The sequence below is a fragment of the Gasterosteus aculeatus genome, chromosome 2 (genome assembly GCF_964276395.1).
Source record: "Gasterosteus aculeatus chromosome 2, fGasAcu3.hap1.1, whole genome shotgun sequence".
Lineage (NCBI taxonomy): Eukaryota > Metazoa > Chordata > Actinopteri > Perciformes > Gasterosteidae > Gasterosteus > Gasterosteus aculeatus.
The window spans coordinates 15,537,756-15,551,915 of record NC_135689.1 but is presented as its reverse complement, the minus strand read 5'-3'; the positions used below and the strand labels follow the sequence as shown (position 1 = coordinate 15,551,915).

The following is a 14,160-nucleotide window of genomic DNA, read 5'->3' as shown; positions in this document are numbered from 1 at the left end:
TATATTTGATTAAATGCATTTTTATTGGTTTATGACTGACGCCAGCCGGTTAACACAGATTAATATTCTGAAAGCTGCGTTGGAGAGACCTAAGCATCTGCAGAAAAAAAGATAAAAGTTATTTGAGCAACCAATTATTAGTAAGATGCCTTTTCCCCTATTCCAGATTGTGCATCACATATTTGGCTGTTCATCAGAATGTATACAACCAGCCTAATGGACCTTTACTTACATTGACATATGTAAGCCACCTCCAAGTACTTGTAAGTGCCAACACAGGGGTCTCCAAACACTGAGTTGGTGGCACTGATAGTACAGTTGTTTTTCCCATTGCAGCTGTGGATGTAGAGTAAAATAAATGGTGAAAAACGTTTGATTACACCACGGTGCATGTGAGGAATGCATTCAAACCTACACACATAAAAGCTTTTTGTTCAATATTGTGTTGCCCAATTTGGATTTCTTTCGTCTTGCAAGAGTTCCAATTCATCTGGATTTATGTGCCTGTGCCAATAGCAAATAGTGTCTGGACATCTGGATTTATTTCACATATTTGTGAAATAAATCCACATATTTAAATTCACATATTTCTTTGTGTTTTATTGATATTTATCTATAATATTTATTTATATTTAGCTCTTCTGTCTGCCAAAGAGCCCTCACATGTAGCAAAGTGAACTGTCAAAGAACAAGTCAAACCAATCAGACATCACACCAACGTGCAGCTTTCTGTCACTGTTGGCTTCATGCAGACTGACTTGCTGGGAAGCAGGAGTAGATGGTTTGCAGGTATTTGGAGATTCCACGGCAGGGATCAGAGGTACGAACGGTGTTCGGGTTCAGTTCACACTCCCTCTTGCCATCACACCTGTAGGAAAGACATTAATAATGGAAAAGGATAAACATCTAAACTGGCAGATACCACAGTCAAACATCACCAGTTGATTTCTTACATGGACGTGGTTACCTGAAATGCTCTGTTTAAATGTGCAAATAAGGTCTTATGAGGCAATAATAGAGGATGTTGGACAACAGAGGGTAAGGAAGTCAGTGGCTTTGCAACATAAAAGTGACAGGGACATTGTGGTGTGAGGGTGAATAAGGGACATACATGGATAGTGGTTGGTACATTCAGTAACAACAGTATATTTTCTACAACTATTCATGTGATGTGTACCCCGTTTTGACCAACGCCGTTGTGCCCGCCAGAGAACAAGTTGTATCGGCAAGTTGGTTTGGTGGTATCTCCTCACTGCAGGTCTCCTTGTCCTTACGTCCGTACAGGGCTGAATCCACTTGGATCACTCCGGTATCTGTAGCACACCAAAAGAGAAATTCAGAAACAAATCACTTCATTCTATTACTTTATATATTTATATGGGGGGAAAAAATGGTACCACAGCTCAGGCGCTGGACATTGGCGCCGTTGTAACAGGTGGTAACTTTCTTCGTGGAATCCACTAAAATAAAGGATTTGAAAGCATTAGTTGACCTGCCACATCGTGTATGTATCCAAAATACATGCAAAGATCATCATCATGCATCCACTCATATATTTACCTGCTCTGATGATGGAACATGTTACGAAGGACGCTCCCGCACCGCCTCCCTCTCGCCATCGGAGGGACCCCTCTCCCGAGTACTAACTGGTTTCGAACTCCATCTCCCATCATGCTTCACACCTGGGACTGATTCCACAACACCACTGATGACACACACACCTGCACCTCATTGACACACACACACCTGCACCTCATTGACACACACACAAAAGCCACTGACACCCACACACTCACTGCGAAGTCTTGATTCTGCCCCGGCTGTCATTTCTGAGCGTTTTCTCCTAGTCTTGATCCCTGTTTAGTGACCCCGGACCGTACTGCTGATTGCTCTCTGCCTGCCCCGACCCCTGCCTGCCCGCTGACTACGATCCTGTCTGCTCTACGTTGCCCTGTCTGCTGTCATTGACTCTGCCTGTCTGATGCTCTAATAAAAACCTGCGAATGGATCCCTCCGAATCCGGCGTCTCCTTACAGAAGACTTCGCCACTCACAGATCCAGCAGGCCTCGTACACCTGTCTTCGGAGCTCTCCGCTCAAGCCACCCAGCTGGCCCAGCACCACCATCAGCTACAGCGTCTGACCACCCTCACCGAGGAACTAGTGCACGCACTACACGGGCTACGGGTATCAGCAGACGCCACGCCACCGAATCCTCCTCCCAATGCCTCCCCAGCGACCGTAAACCATTCTATTAATCCTCGTCTGGCTCTTCCGGAAAAGTTTGATGGCACTGCTGTAAAATGTAGAGGCTTTCTTCACCAATGCACACTCTTCGTCGACCAACAACCCTCGATGTACCCAACGGATTCGAGTCGGATAGCTTTCATCAGCTCGCTACTCACCGGGAGGGCGTTGGAGTGGGCGACCGCCGTCTGGAGACCCGACGGATCCGCGTTCCCCACGTTCACCAACTTCCTGCTACAGTTCCGCAACGTGTTCGAACACCCCACTGAATGCGGGGATGCCGGGGAGCAGCTGCTCGAACTGACCCAGGGGAGGAGAACCGCAGCTGAGTATTCTTTATCTTTCCGCACACTCGCTGCGCAAACCAACTGGGTCGAGGACACACTGAAGACCCTGTTTCGCAAGGGTTTGTCTGCCGAACTACAATCGGAGCTGGCCTGTCGGGACGAGGGAAGAGGGTTGGACGAATACATTAACCTGGCCATTCAAATCGACAACTTGATTCGTTCACGGCGTCCTAACCGGTATCCACCCCGGCTCACACGGGAGACCTCCGCCACACCTGAACCCATGCAACTAGGCGTCACTCGCCTCACTCAGGAGGAACGTGAACGCCGCTTGCAGAAACATCTGTGTCTCTACTGCGGACAGACCGGACACCTGCGGGCCGCCTGCCCAGTACGTCCTCCTAACGATCCCCAATCGGTGAGTGCGATCCCCAAATCTAGCACACTAAATTCCTGCTTCATTCTACCCATTCGTTTGCTGGTTCGGGGCAAAGTTATCCCAACCACAGCGCTACTGGACTCTGGGGCCGCGGGGAATTTCATGTCACGTGAGTTTGCCACTAACCACCAGTTGAGGTTTAATTCTTGTGGTTCCTCCCTCACAGTGGAGGCGCTAGACGGCCGACCGCTAGGGGAGGGGAGAGTACAACACCTCACCGAAGAGATCAACATGCACGTCGGTGCACTACATTCGGAGAGGATCAAGTTCTACGTTATCCAGGCTCGCAACCACTCTGTGATTTTGGGCCTGCCCTGGCTACGCACCCATAACCCACACATCTCCTGGAGAGAGAATCAGATCACACAATGGGACACTTCATGTCACAACCACTGCCTAACCAGGGTACCCCGTGCACCCCATCACCCTCCAGAACCCGTCAACCCCGGGTCAACAGAACAGAATCTGCCACCCGAATACGCCGACCTCGCTGAGGCCTTCTGCAAGAGGAGGGCTGCTCAACTCCCCGAACATCGTCCAATCGACTGTGCCATAGACCTACTGCCAGGCACCTCTCCCCCCAAGGGGAGAATATTCCCTCTGTCACAACCCGAGTCACAAGCGATGAGGAACTACATCGAGGAGGAATTAGCGAAGGGGTTTCTTCGACCATCAACGTCACCGGCAGCGGCCGGGTTTTTCTTCGTTAAGAAAAAGGATGGATCCCTTCGCCCCTGCATCGATTATCGTGGACTTAATGACATCACTGTCAAGTATCGATACCCTCTGCCTCTCGTCCCAGCCGCCCTAGAACAACTCCGTCAAGCCCGATACTACACCAAACTAGACCTACGCAACGCATACAACCTGATTCGCATCCGTGAGGGTGACGAGTGGAAGACGGCATTCTCCACCACTAGCGGGCACTACGAATACCTGGTCATGCCGTTCGGCCTAGCGAACAGCCCATCCGTGTTCCAGTCCTTCATGAATGACATCTTCCGTGACATGCTGGAGAAATGGGTCATCGTCTACATCGACGACATACTGGTCTACTCCACCTCCATGGAGGAACACATCCAACATGTCCGACTTGTCCTGGAAAGACTCATTCAACACCAGCTCTATGCCAAAGCAGAGAAATGCGAGTTTCACCAGACCAGAACTGCATTCTTGGGGTATATAATCAGTCAGGAGGGGGTGGCCATGGACGAGAGGAAGGTTACGGCAGTGGCGAACTGGCCAGTGCCCCACACGGTGAAGGAACTGCAACGATTCCTGGGGTTCGCGAATTTCTACCGAAGATTCATCCGAAACTTCAGCACAGTGGCTGCTCCCCTAACCACCCTGACCAAGCGCCACACGCACCGCATCAACTGGTCCCAGGAGGCACAACACGCCTTCGACGAGCTACGGTCACGGTTCACCTCAGCACCCCTCCTGCGACACCCCAACCCCGAGCTCCAATTCATAGTGGAGGTCGACGCCTCCAACACCGGAGTAGGGGCCATTCTCTCCCAGCGTCAAGGCACACCCGCCAGGATGTTCCCATGCGCCTACTTCTCTCGCAAACTAACCCCAGCCGAACGTAACTACGATGTGGGCAATCGCGAGTTACTGGCCATGAAACTGGCACTCGAGGAGTGGCGGCACTGGTTGGAGGGAGCGAACCAGCCATTCATCATTCTAACCGATCACAAGAATCTCGAATACCTTCGCTCCGCTAAACGTTTGGAACCCCGGCAAGCCAGATGGGCCCTCTTCTTCACGAGATTCCAGTTCACGGTAACCTATCGACCAGGCTCCAAGAATACGAAGGCCGACGCCCTCTCTCGCCAGACCGAGGGACTTCCACCCACTGCAAGGGATAACATTATCCCGGAAAGCTTGCTCGTGGCGCCGGTTCAATGGGACATCATCACGGAGATCGAGCAGCTGAACCTTCGTCAAGCACCTCCCTCCGAATGTCCCGCAAATCTCCTCTTTGTCCCCGAGACGCTACGTTCACGACTCCTCGATCAGGTGCACTCGACCCCAAGCTCCGGACACCCCGGTATCACCGCCACAATTCAGCTCCTCAAGAACCGCTTCTGGTGGCCCACTCTGACTCCTGACACCACCCGACACGTGCAGAACTGCGCAAACTGCGCCACCTCCAAAACCCCCAGACAATTACCAGCCGGCCTACTAACACCACTACCCATACCCCAACGACCCTGGTCCCACATTGCCATAGACTTCATCACCGACCTACCCGCATCGCAGGGACATACCACCATCCTCACCATCGTAGACCGATTCTCCAAGGCCTGCCGACTCGTCCCACTACCCAAACTTCCCACAGCACTAGCCACTGCGGAACTGCTCTGCAACCAGGTCTTCCGTTTCTACGGACTACCGGAGGACATAGTGTCAGACCGGGGACCCCAATTCACCTCCAGAGTATGGTCCGCCTTCTTCCAACGCCTCAACGTTAACGTCAGCCTCACCTCCGGTTACCACCCACAATCCAATGGGCAGACTGAGCGTCTGAACCAGGACGTTATCCGTTTCCTCCGCTCATACTGCCAGCGACAACAGACGGAGTGGAGCAGATATCTATTCTGGGCCGAATACGCCCAGAATTCGCTGGTCAAACCCGCCACGGGCATCACCCCGTTCCAATGCGTCTTGGGCTTTCAGCCACCGCTATTCCCGTGGTCAGGGGAGCCCACTAACCTACCATCCGTTACAGAGTGGTTGCAGAGAAGCGAGGAGACTTGGAACCAGGCCCACACTCACCTCCTCCACGCCGTTAGACGCCAGGAAGGTCAGGCCAACCGTCGCCGTCGTCCTGGTCCCCAGTACAGTCCCAGAGAGTGGGTCTGGCTCTCCACCAAAGACCTCCGACTTCGACTCCCATGTCGCAAGCTCAGCCCCAGGTATGAGGGTCCATTTCAAATTAAGAAGCAAATTACCCCTGTATCCTTTCGATTAGACCTACCCGCCAACTACCGTATTTCCCCTACATTCCATGTCTCCCTGCTAAAACCTGCCGATGGCCCGAGAGGAGCGCGGGAGGAGAGATCCACGTCACAACCTCCCCCCGCCATCCTGGTCGACGGCGAGGAGGCTTACCGTGTGCATGAGCTGCTCGACTCCAGACGCCGGGGCAAGACCCTCCAATATCTGGTGGACTGGGAGGGGTTCGGTCCGGAGGAGCGATCCTGGGCCGACGCTAAGGACATCCTTGGCCCCACACTCACGGAGGAGTTTCATCGCGCACACCCGGAGAAGCCGGCCCCTCGTCCCCGCGGAAGACCTCGGCGCCGCGTATCTCTTCGCGTCAGGAGCCGCTCACAGGGGGGGGGCTCTGTTACGAAGGACGCTCCCGCACCGCCTCCCTCTCGCCATCGGAGGGACCCCTCTCCCGAGTACTAACTGGTTTCGAACTCCATCTCCCATCATGCTTCACACCTGGGACTGATTCCACAACACCACTGATGACACACACACACACCTGCACCTCATTGACACACACACAAAAGCCACTGACACCCACACACTCACTGCAAAGTCTTGATTCTGCCCCGGCTGTCATTTCTGAGCGTTTTCTCCTAGTCTTGATCCCTGTTTAGTGACCCCGGACCGTACTGCTGATTGCTCTCTGCCTGCCCCGACCCCTGCCTGCCCGCTGACTACGATCCTGTCTGCTCTACGTTGCCCTGTCTGCTGTCATTGACTCTGTCTGTCTGATGCTCTAATAAAAACCTGCGAATGGATCCCTCCGAATCCGGCGTCTCCTTACAGAACATGCCAGCACTGGAAAAGTAATGTTGCAGGACTGAGTGAAAATACATCAATAGAAGGCCCTTTTCCATGATTCACTGAGTCTGTAGTACCTTTGACATGTTTATGTGGATAATGAATGCAGTACTTCACTGCTGTGAAGAAGAAATACTACACTAATAATTGTGAAATATGAACATGTTCTACTTAGATAATGACTATTTTCTTGTACATAAAAGTAAAATAATTAATCCTCCCATACCTGATATAGTACGTCTAAGCAGACCGTTATAATATAATTAGTAAAGTGACCCTAAATCTATAAATTACCTTTATCTTAATCCCTTCTTATAAATGAACCCAGATCATTATTGTAAAGTTGACATTCAGATGGGTACTCACACAGCATGGTGCTGACTTTGAAGCTGAACATGACTGCAGGAGATCCAGGCTGATGTGGAGAATGGGAACATACACACCGGTACTTATACTGCCGGATCAAGGGATGTCGTCATCTCAAAACAATAGCTCGATCTTCCTCAAATGTGTAAGAACAATGAAAGACGGCGCTGACTTACTTAATGTGGCTTCAGATGATGAGAAAAATAGTTCTCAATGTGATAACCAACATTACAAAAAACAGCTCAAGGAGAGAGGTGGAAAAAGCTTACAATAAAAAAATAGAGAAATAAAAAAGGCGGTAATTTATAAAACACACTACTCATTTGGTGGTTATGTTGAAAGAGTATGTCATCATGTTTCCTGCTTGACAAGAAGTGGAACCATTCTGGTACATGTTTATATCTCTCACGTGTTTCACGTGTATTCCTCCAAGGACAGCTCCGATAATATTCTAACCTCCCCTTTAAGCAGCAGCAGATGATGTCTAACTAAGATTTAAGAATGTCCTGCTGCTAATGCTCACTGCCGAGAAAAGCGTCAACTCCAACTCATTAACAACCTTCATGGATGTAACTTCCAAAGCGGTATAATTCTGTATCTGCAACCAGATTCTGCAGTTGTTTGTTTTTCCTTTTTTCTCATTCATAGGTAATAAACAAATTGAGCAACTGACAAATATATTTGATTAAATGCATATTTATTGATTTATGACTGACGCCAGCTGGTTAACACAGATTAATATTCTGAAAGCTGCGTTGGAGAGACCTAAGCATCTGCAGAAAAAAAGATAAAATATTGAATTTAGACAAGTTATTTGAGCAACCAATTATTAGTAAGATGCCTTTTCCCCTATTCCGGATTGTGCATCACATATTTGGCTGTTCATCAGAATGTATACAACCAGCCTAATGGACCTTTACTTACACTGACATATGTAAGCCACCTCCAAGTACTTGTAAGTGCCACCACAGGGGTCTCCAAACACTGAGTTGGTGGCACTGATAGTACAGTTGTTTTTCCCACTGCAGCTGTGGATGTAGAGTAAAATAAATGGTGAAAAACGTTTGATTACACCACGGTGCATGTGAGGAATGCATTCAAACCTACACACATAAAAGCTTTTTGTTCAATATTGTGTTGCCCAATTTTGATTTCTTTCGTCTTGCAAGAATTCCAATTCATCTGGATTTATGTGTCTGTGCCAACAGCAAATAGTGTCTTGACATCTGGATGTATTTCACATATTTATCAGAGGGTCTCAAGCTGTACCGTTCAGCAACTTTGGGGCTGGGGGCTGAGCAGAGGACATTTTGAACCTGAGCAGCGGGCCGCTTGTAAATGCAGGTGGTGGTGTCTCGGCGACCGTAGTCGGCACCGTACACTCGTATTTGCAGTCCTTGATCTGTCAAAATAAGGAAGTACATTTGGCACTGAAGAAGAGCGAGACATTGGATGCATTGAAAATGCAAGAAAGAGAAAAACATGTATTACCGCATTGGAGATTTGCCAAAGAGCCCTCACATGTAGCAAAGTGAACTGTCAAAGAACAAGTCAAACCAATCAGACCTCACACCAACGTGCAGCTTTCTGTCACTGTTGGCTTCATGCAGACTGACTTGCTGGGAAGCAGGAGTAGATGGTTTGCAGGTATTTGGAGATTCCACGGCAGGGATCAGAGGTACGAACGGTGTTCGGGTTCAGTTCACACTCCCTCTTGCCATCACACCTGTAGGAAAGACATTAATAATGGAAAAGGATAAACATCTAAACTGGCAGATACCACAGTCAAACATCACCAGTTGATTTCTTACATGGACGTGGTTACCTGAAATGCTCTTTTTAAATGTGCAAATAAGGTCTTATGAGGCAATAATAGAGGATGTTGGACAACAGAGGGTAAGGAAGTCAGTGGCTTTGCAACATAAAAGTGACAGGGACATTGTGGTGTGAGGGTGAATAAGGGGAATACACAGGATGATTTAGAGCACACACACAGGAGTATCACAGATGTGAGTTGTTAGTTTTTAAGCAGGTGCTTTAGGGACTCTGTCATAACCCAGACCAAGAGCCTGAACCGATGCCTTTACATCCAGTAACAACAGTATATTTACTTTCTATCACTATTCATGTGATGTGTACCTCCTCTTGAGCAACGCCGTTGTGCCCGCCAGAGAACAAGTTGTATCGGCAAGTTGTCGCGGAGGTCTTCCCTCACTGCAGGTCTCATTGTCCTTACGTCCGTACAGGGCTGAATGCACTTGGATCACTCCGGTATCTGTAGCACACCAAAAGAGAAATTCAGAAACAAATCACTTCATTCTATTTCTTTATATATTTATATGGGGGGAAAAAATGGTACCACAGCTCAGGCGCTGGACATTGTCGCCGTTGTAACAGGTGGTAACTTTCTTCGTGGAATCCACTAAAATAAAGGATTTGAAAGCATTAGTTGACCTGCCACATCGTGTATGTATCCAAAATACATGCAAAGATCATCATCATGCATCCACTCATATATTTACCTGCTCTGATGATGGAACATGCCAGCACTGGAAAAGTAATGTTGCAGGACTGAGTGAAAATACATCAATAGAAGGCCCTTTTCCATGATTCACTGAGTCTGTAGTACCTTTGACATGTTTATGTGGATAATGAATGCAGTACTTCACTGCTGTAAAGAAGAAATACTACACTAATAATTGTAAAATGTTAAATGATTCTACTTGGATAATGACATAAAAACGTAATGTAAATAATGATACTACACCTGATACAGTAAGTCTGAGCAGACTTCTCTTCTAATATAACTAGTAACTCTAGATAAATGAGCTCAATCCCTTCTTATAAATGAACCCAGATCATTATTGTAAAGTTGACATTCAGATGGGTACTCACACAGCATGGTGCTGACTTTGAAGCTGAACATGACTGCAGGAGATCCAGGCTGATGTGGAGAATGGGAACATACACACCGGTACTTATACTGCCGGATCAAGGGATGTCGTCATCTCAAAACAATAGCTCGATCTTCCTCAAATGTGTAAGAACAATGAAAGACGGCGCTGACTTACTTAATGTGGCTTCAGATGATGAGAAAAATAGATCTCAATGTGATAACCGACATTACAAAAAACAGCTCAAGGAGAGAGGTGGAAAAAGTAAATAAAAAAGAAAGGTGTTTACAAAACACTCGCTGTGTGGTTATGTTGAAAGATGATATCTTCACCCTGTTCTGAGATGTATTTCCTGCCTGACAAGAAGTGGAACCATTCAGGTAAATTGTTTAGATCTCTCACGTGTTTCACGTGTACTTCCTCCAAGGACAGCTCTTTGTGTTTTATTGATATTTATCTATAATATTTATTTATATTTAGCTCTTCTGTCTGCCAAATGTACAGATTAGTTTTTTACTATGAGTTCCTGGAGCACTCTGTATCCCCTAATGTCATTTTCTTATTATCTTTGGTCTTTTTGAAGGCTCCAAGAACATTGCACACTAAAGGTCACTACAGTGGAGCATTTTTTGTCCACATTTCCATTGCATTTTGTTAATAATTACAAGCCACATGCTGCTGATACAACATATTTTATTTAATTCATGTTTATAGTGATTCTGTCGTGGTTACAGCATGTTTACAGAGACTCCTCTGGATTGGTAGTCGGATCTGTAAAAGAAAAAACAGATTCACTTCAGATAAATATTTAAGTGAATGGTTGCACAAAATGCTTTGTTTCTGCAGGATGGCAAAAATACCCTAGTTAGCACAATTTGTTGTTTCCTAAATTAAGAGGCAATTGAACCACACTATTAACTGAATACGTTTGGATGAATAGAGCCAGATTTCTGGGGGTTACAAAAGTTACTTAGGCATTTATGGTAAAGAATCCATCATGATTTCCTTTGCACATGTACAGTAGACCACAGATTAGAGTCAGTAGTGTAAATCCAGCTAACTGGTCTTGGAGATACTTACATTCACATATGTAAGCCACCTCTAGGTACTTGTAAGTTCCGGGACAGGGGTCTCCAAACACTGAGTTGCTCGCTGTTATGATACAGTTGTTTTTCCCATTGCAGCTGTGGATGTAGAGTAAAATAAATGGTGAAAAACGTTTGATTACACCACGGTGCATGTGAGGAATGCATTCAAACCTACACACATAAAAGCTTTTTGTTCAATATTGTGTTGCCCAATTTGGATTTCTTTCGTCTTGCAAGAATTCCAATTCATCTGGATTTATGTGTCTGTGCCAATAGCAAATAGTGTCTTGACATCTGGATGTATTTCACATATTTATCAAAGGGTCTCAAGCTGTACCGTTCAGCAACTTTGGGGCTGGGGGCTGAGCAGAGGACATTTTGAACCTGAGCATCGGGCCGCTTGTAAATGCAGGTGGTGGTGTCTCGGCGACCGTAGTCGGCACCGTACACTCGTATTTGCAGTCCTTGATCTGTCAAAAAGAGAAAGTACATTTGGCACAGTGAAGAAGAGCGAGACATTGGATGCATTGAAAATGCAAGAAAGAGAAAAACATGTATTACCGCATTGGAGATTTGCCAAAGAGCCCTCACATGTAGCAAAGTGAACTGTCAAAGAACAAGTCAAACCAATCAGACATCACACCAACGTGCAGCTTTCTGTCACTGTTGGCTTCATGCAGACTGACTTGCTGGGAAGCAGGAGTAGATGGTTTGCAGGTATTTGGAGATTCCACGGCAGGGATCAGAGGTACGAACGGTGTTCGGGTTCAGTTCACACTCCCTCTTGCCATCACACCTGCAGGAAAGACATTAATAATGGAACAGGATAAACATCTAAACTGGCAGATACCTCAGTCAAACATCACCAGTTGATTTCTTACACGGACGTGGTTACCTGAAATGCTCTGTTTAAATGTGCAAATAAGGTCTTATGAGGCAATAATAGAGGATGTTGGACAACAGAGGGTAAGGAAGTCAGTGGCTTTGCAACATAAAAGTGACAGGGACATTGTGGTGTGAGGGTGAATAAGGGACATACATGGATAGTGGTTGGTACATTCAGTAACAACAGTATATTTATTTTCTACAACTATTCATGTGATGTGTACCCCGTTTTGACCAACGCCGTTGTGCCCGCCAGAGAACAAGTTGTATCGGCAAGTTGGTTTGGTGGTATCTCCTCACTGCAGGTCTCATTGTCCTTACGTCCGTAAAGTGCTGAATGCACTTGGATCACTCCGGTATCTGTAGCACACCAAAAGAGAAATTCAGAAACAAATCACTTCATTCTATTACTTTATATATTTATATGGGGGGAAAAAATGGTACCACAGCTCAGGCGCTGGACATTGTCGCCGTTGTAACAGGTGGTAACTTTCTTCGTGGAATCCACTAAAATAAAGGATTTGAAAGCATTAGTTGAACTGCCACATCGTGTATGTATCCAAAATACATGCAAAGATCATCATCATGCATCCACTCATATATTTACCTGCTCTGATGATGGAACATGCCAGCACTGGAAAAGTAATGTTGCAGGACTGAGTGAAAATACATCAATAGAAGGCCCTTTTCCATGATTCACTGAGTCTGTAGTACCTTTGACATGTTTATGTGGATAATGAATGCAGTACTTCACTGCTGTAAAGAAGAAATACTACACTAATAATTGTAAAATGTTAAATGATTCTACTTGGATAATGACATAAAAACGTAATGTAAATAATTATACTACACCTGATACAGTAAGTCTGAGCAGACTTCTCTTCTAATATAACTAGTAACTCTAGATAAATGAGCTCAATCCCTTCTTATAAATGAACCCAGATCATTATTGTAAAGTTGACATTCAGATGGGTACTCACACAGCGTGGTGCTGACTTTGAAGCTGAACATTGTGGTGGAAATTGTGGATTTAGGCCTTGTGAGAAATCAAAAGTATCAGAGACGCGCTTTTGATTAAGTGTTTTACTAGCTAGGGTATAGGAAAAATCATAAGTATACAAAAATCATCAACACAAGCCGTAAGTACAGACAGAAGTCAAATGACTACAATTCAGCTGAAAAGGGACAGAATGTTCCTTCCCCCAAAAGGAGCAGGAAGATCTGACAAAGTTTCTGGGGGGAACCAGGAGCTTTTATACATCTCTGAAGGTTCGAGGAATGGTAACCAGATGTTGTTTCGGGAACCTCCGCGACCCTCCCTTAGTGGGACCAAATCAATCATTTAGACAGAGAGGAAAACACAGGAGAAAGGTAAATAGAAGAACATGATATGGTCTGTCCAAGCCACATATGGATTTCATCGTAGACTAGGTCAGGTCACGAGTTTCCCAAGAAAGGTCACATACGAGTTCTTGAGACTCTCACAATATGCACCTCAACAAATTCTCCCCTGACAAACATGACTGCAGGAGATCCAGGCTGATGTGGAGAATGGGAACATACACACCGGTACTTATACTGCCGGATCAAGGGATGTCGTCATCTCAAAACAATAGCTCGATCTTCCTCAAATGTGTAAGAACAATGAAAGACGGCGCTGACTTACTTAATGTGGCTTCAGATGATGAGAAAAATAGTTCTCAATGTGATAACCGACATTACAAAGAACAGCTCAAGGAGAGAGGTGGAAAAAGCTCACAATAAAAAAATAGAGAAATAAAAAAGGCGGTAATTTATAAAACACACTACTCATTTGGTGGTTATGTTGAAAGAGTATGTCATCATGTTTCCTGCTTGACAAGAAGTGGAACCATTCTGGTACATGTTTATATCTCTCACGTGTTTCACGTGTATTCCTCCAAGGACAGCTCCTATAATATTCTAACCTCCCCTTTAAGCAGCAGCAGATGATGTCTAACTAAGATTTAAGAATGTCCTGCTGCTAATGCTCACTGCCGAGAAAAGCGTCAACTCCAACTCATTAACAACCTGTATGGATGTAACTTCCAAAGCGGTATAATTCTGTATCTGCAACCAGATTCTGCAGTTGTTTGTTTTTCCTTTTTTCTCTTTCATAGGTAATAAACACAT

General features: G+C 46.1%; 2 protein-coding genes and 1 long non-coding RNA gene across 3 annotated transcripts; all 3 read right to left on the bottom strand.

Moving 5' to 3' along the window:
* Nucleotides 1–4: 4 nt before the first annotated feature.
* On the bottom strand, nt 5–14,133 carry LOC120828968 (L-rhamnose-binding lectin CSL1-like). The gene is made up of 18 exons (XM_078086255.1): nt 12,990–14,133; nt 12,617–12,643; nt 12,454–12,516; nt 12,234–12,369; nt 11,811–11,920; nt 11,686–11,730; nt 11,462–11,594; nt 11,117–11,220; nt 10,779–10,807; nt 10,038–10,143; nt 9,665–9,691; nt 9,502–9,564; nt 9,282–9,417; nt 8,759–8,868; nt 8,634–8,678; nt 8,412–8,544; nt 233–336; nt 5–97 (listed from the first exon to the last, which is right to left on the bottom strand). Exons 1-18 carry the CDS (start codon nt 13,018–13,020, stop codon nt 90–92), a joined length of 1,410 nt encoding a protein of 469 aa, XP_077942381.1. The 5' UTR covers nt 13,021–14,133; the 3' UTR covers nt 5–89.
* LOC144386111 (L-rhamnose-binding lectin SML-like) lies at nt 336–2,126 on the bottom strand. Its single transcript, XM_078086139.1, has 6 exons — nt 2,076–2,126; nt 1,561–1,642; nt 1,398–1,460; nt 1,178–1,313; nt 759–868; nt 336–678 (listed from the first exon to the last, which is right to left on the bottom strand). Exons 1-6 carry the CDS (start codon nt 2,124–2,126, stop codon nt 623–625), a joined length of 498 nt encoding a protein of 165 aa, XP_077942265.1. The 3' UTR covers nt 336–622.
* On the bottom strand, nt 6,581–7,284 carry LOC144389416 (uncharacterized). The gene is made up of 2 exons (XR_013453445.1): nt 7,143–7,284; nt 6,581–6,773 (listed from the first exon to the last, which is right to left on the bottom strand). It is a non-coding gene; the product is annotated as an uncharacterized LOC144389416 (long non-coding RNA).
* Nucleotides 14,134–14,160: the final 27 nt, after the last annotated feature.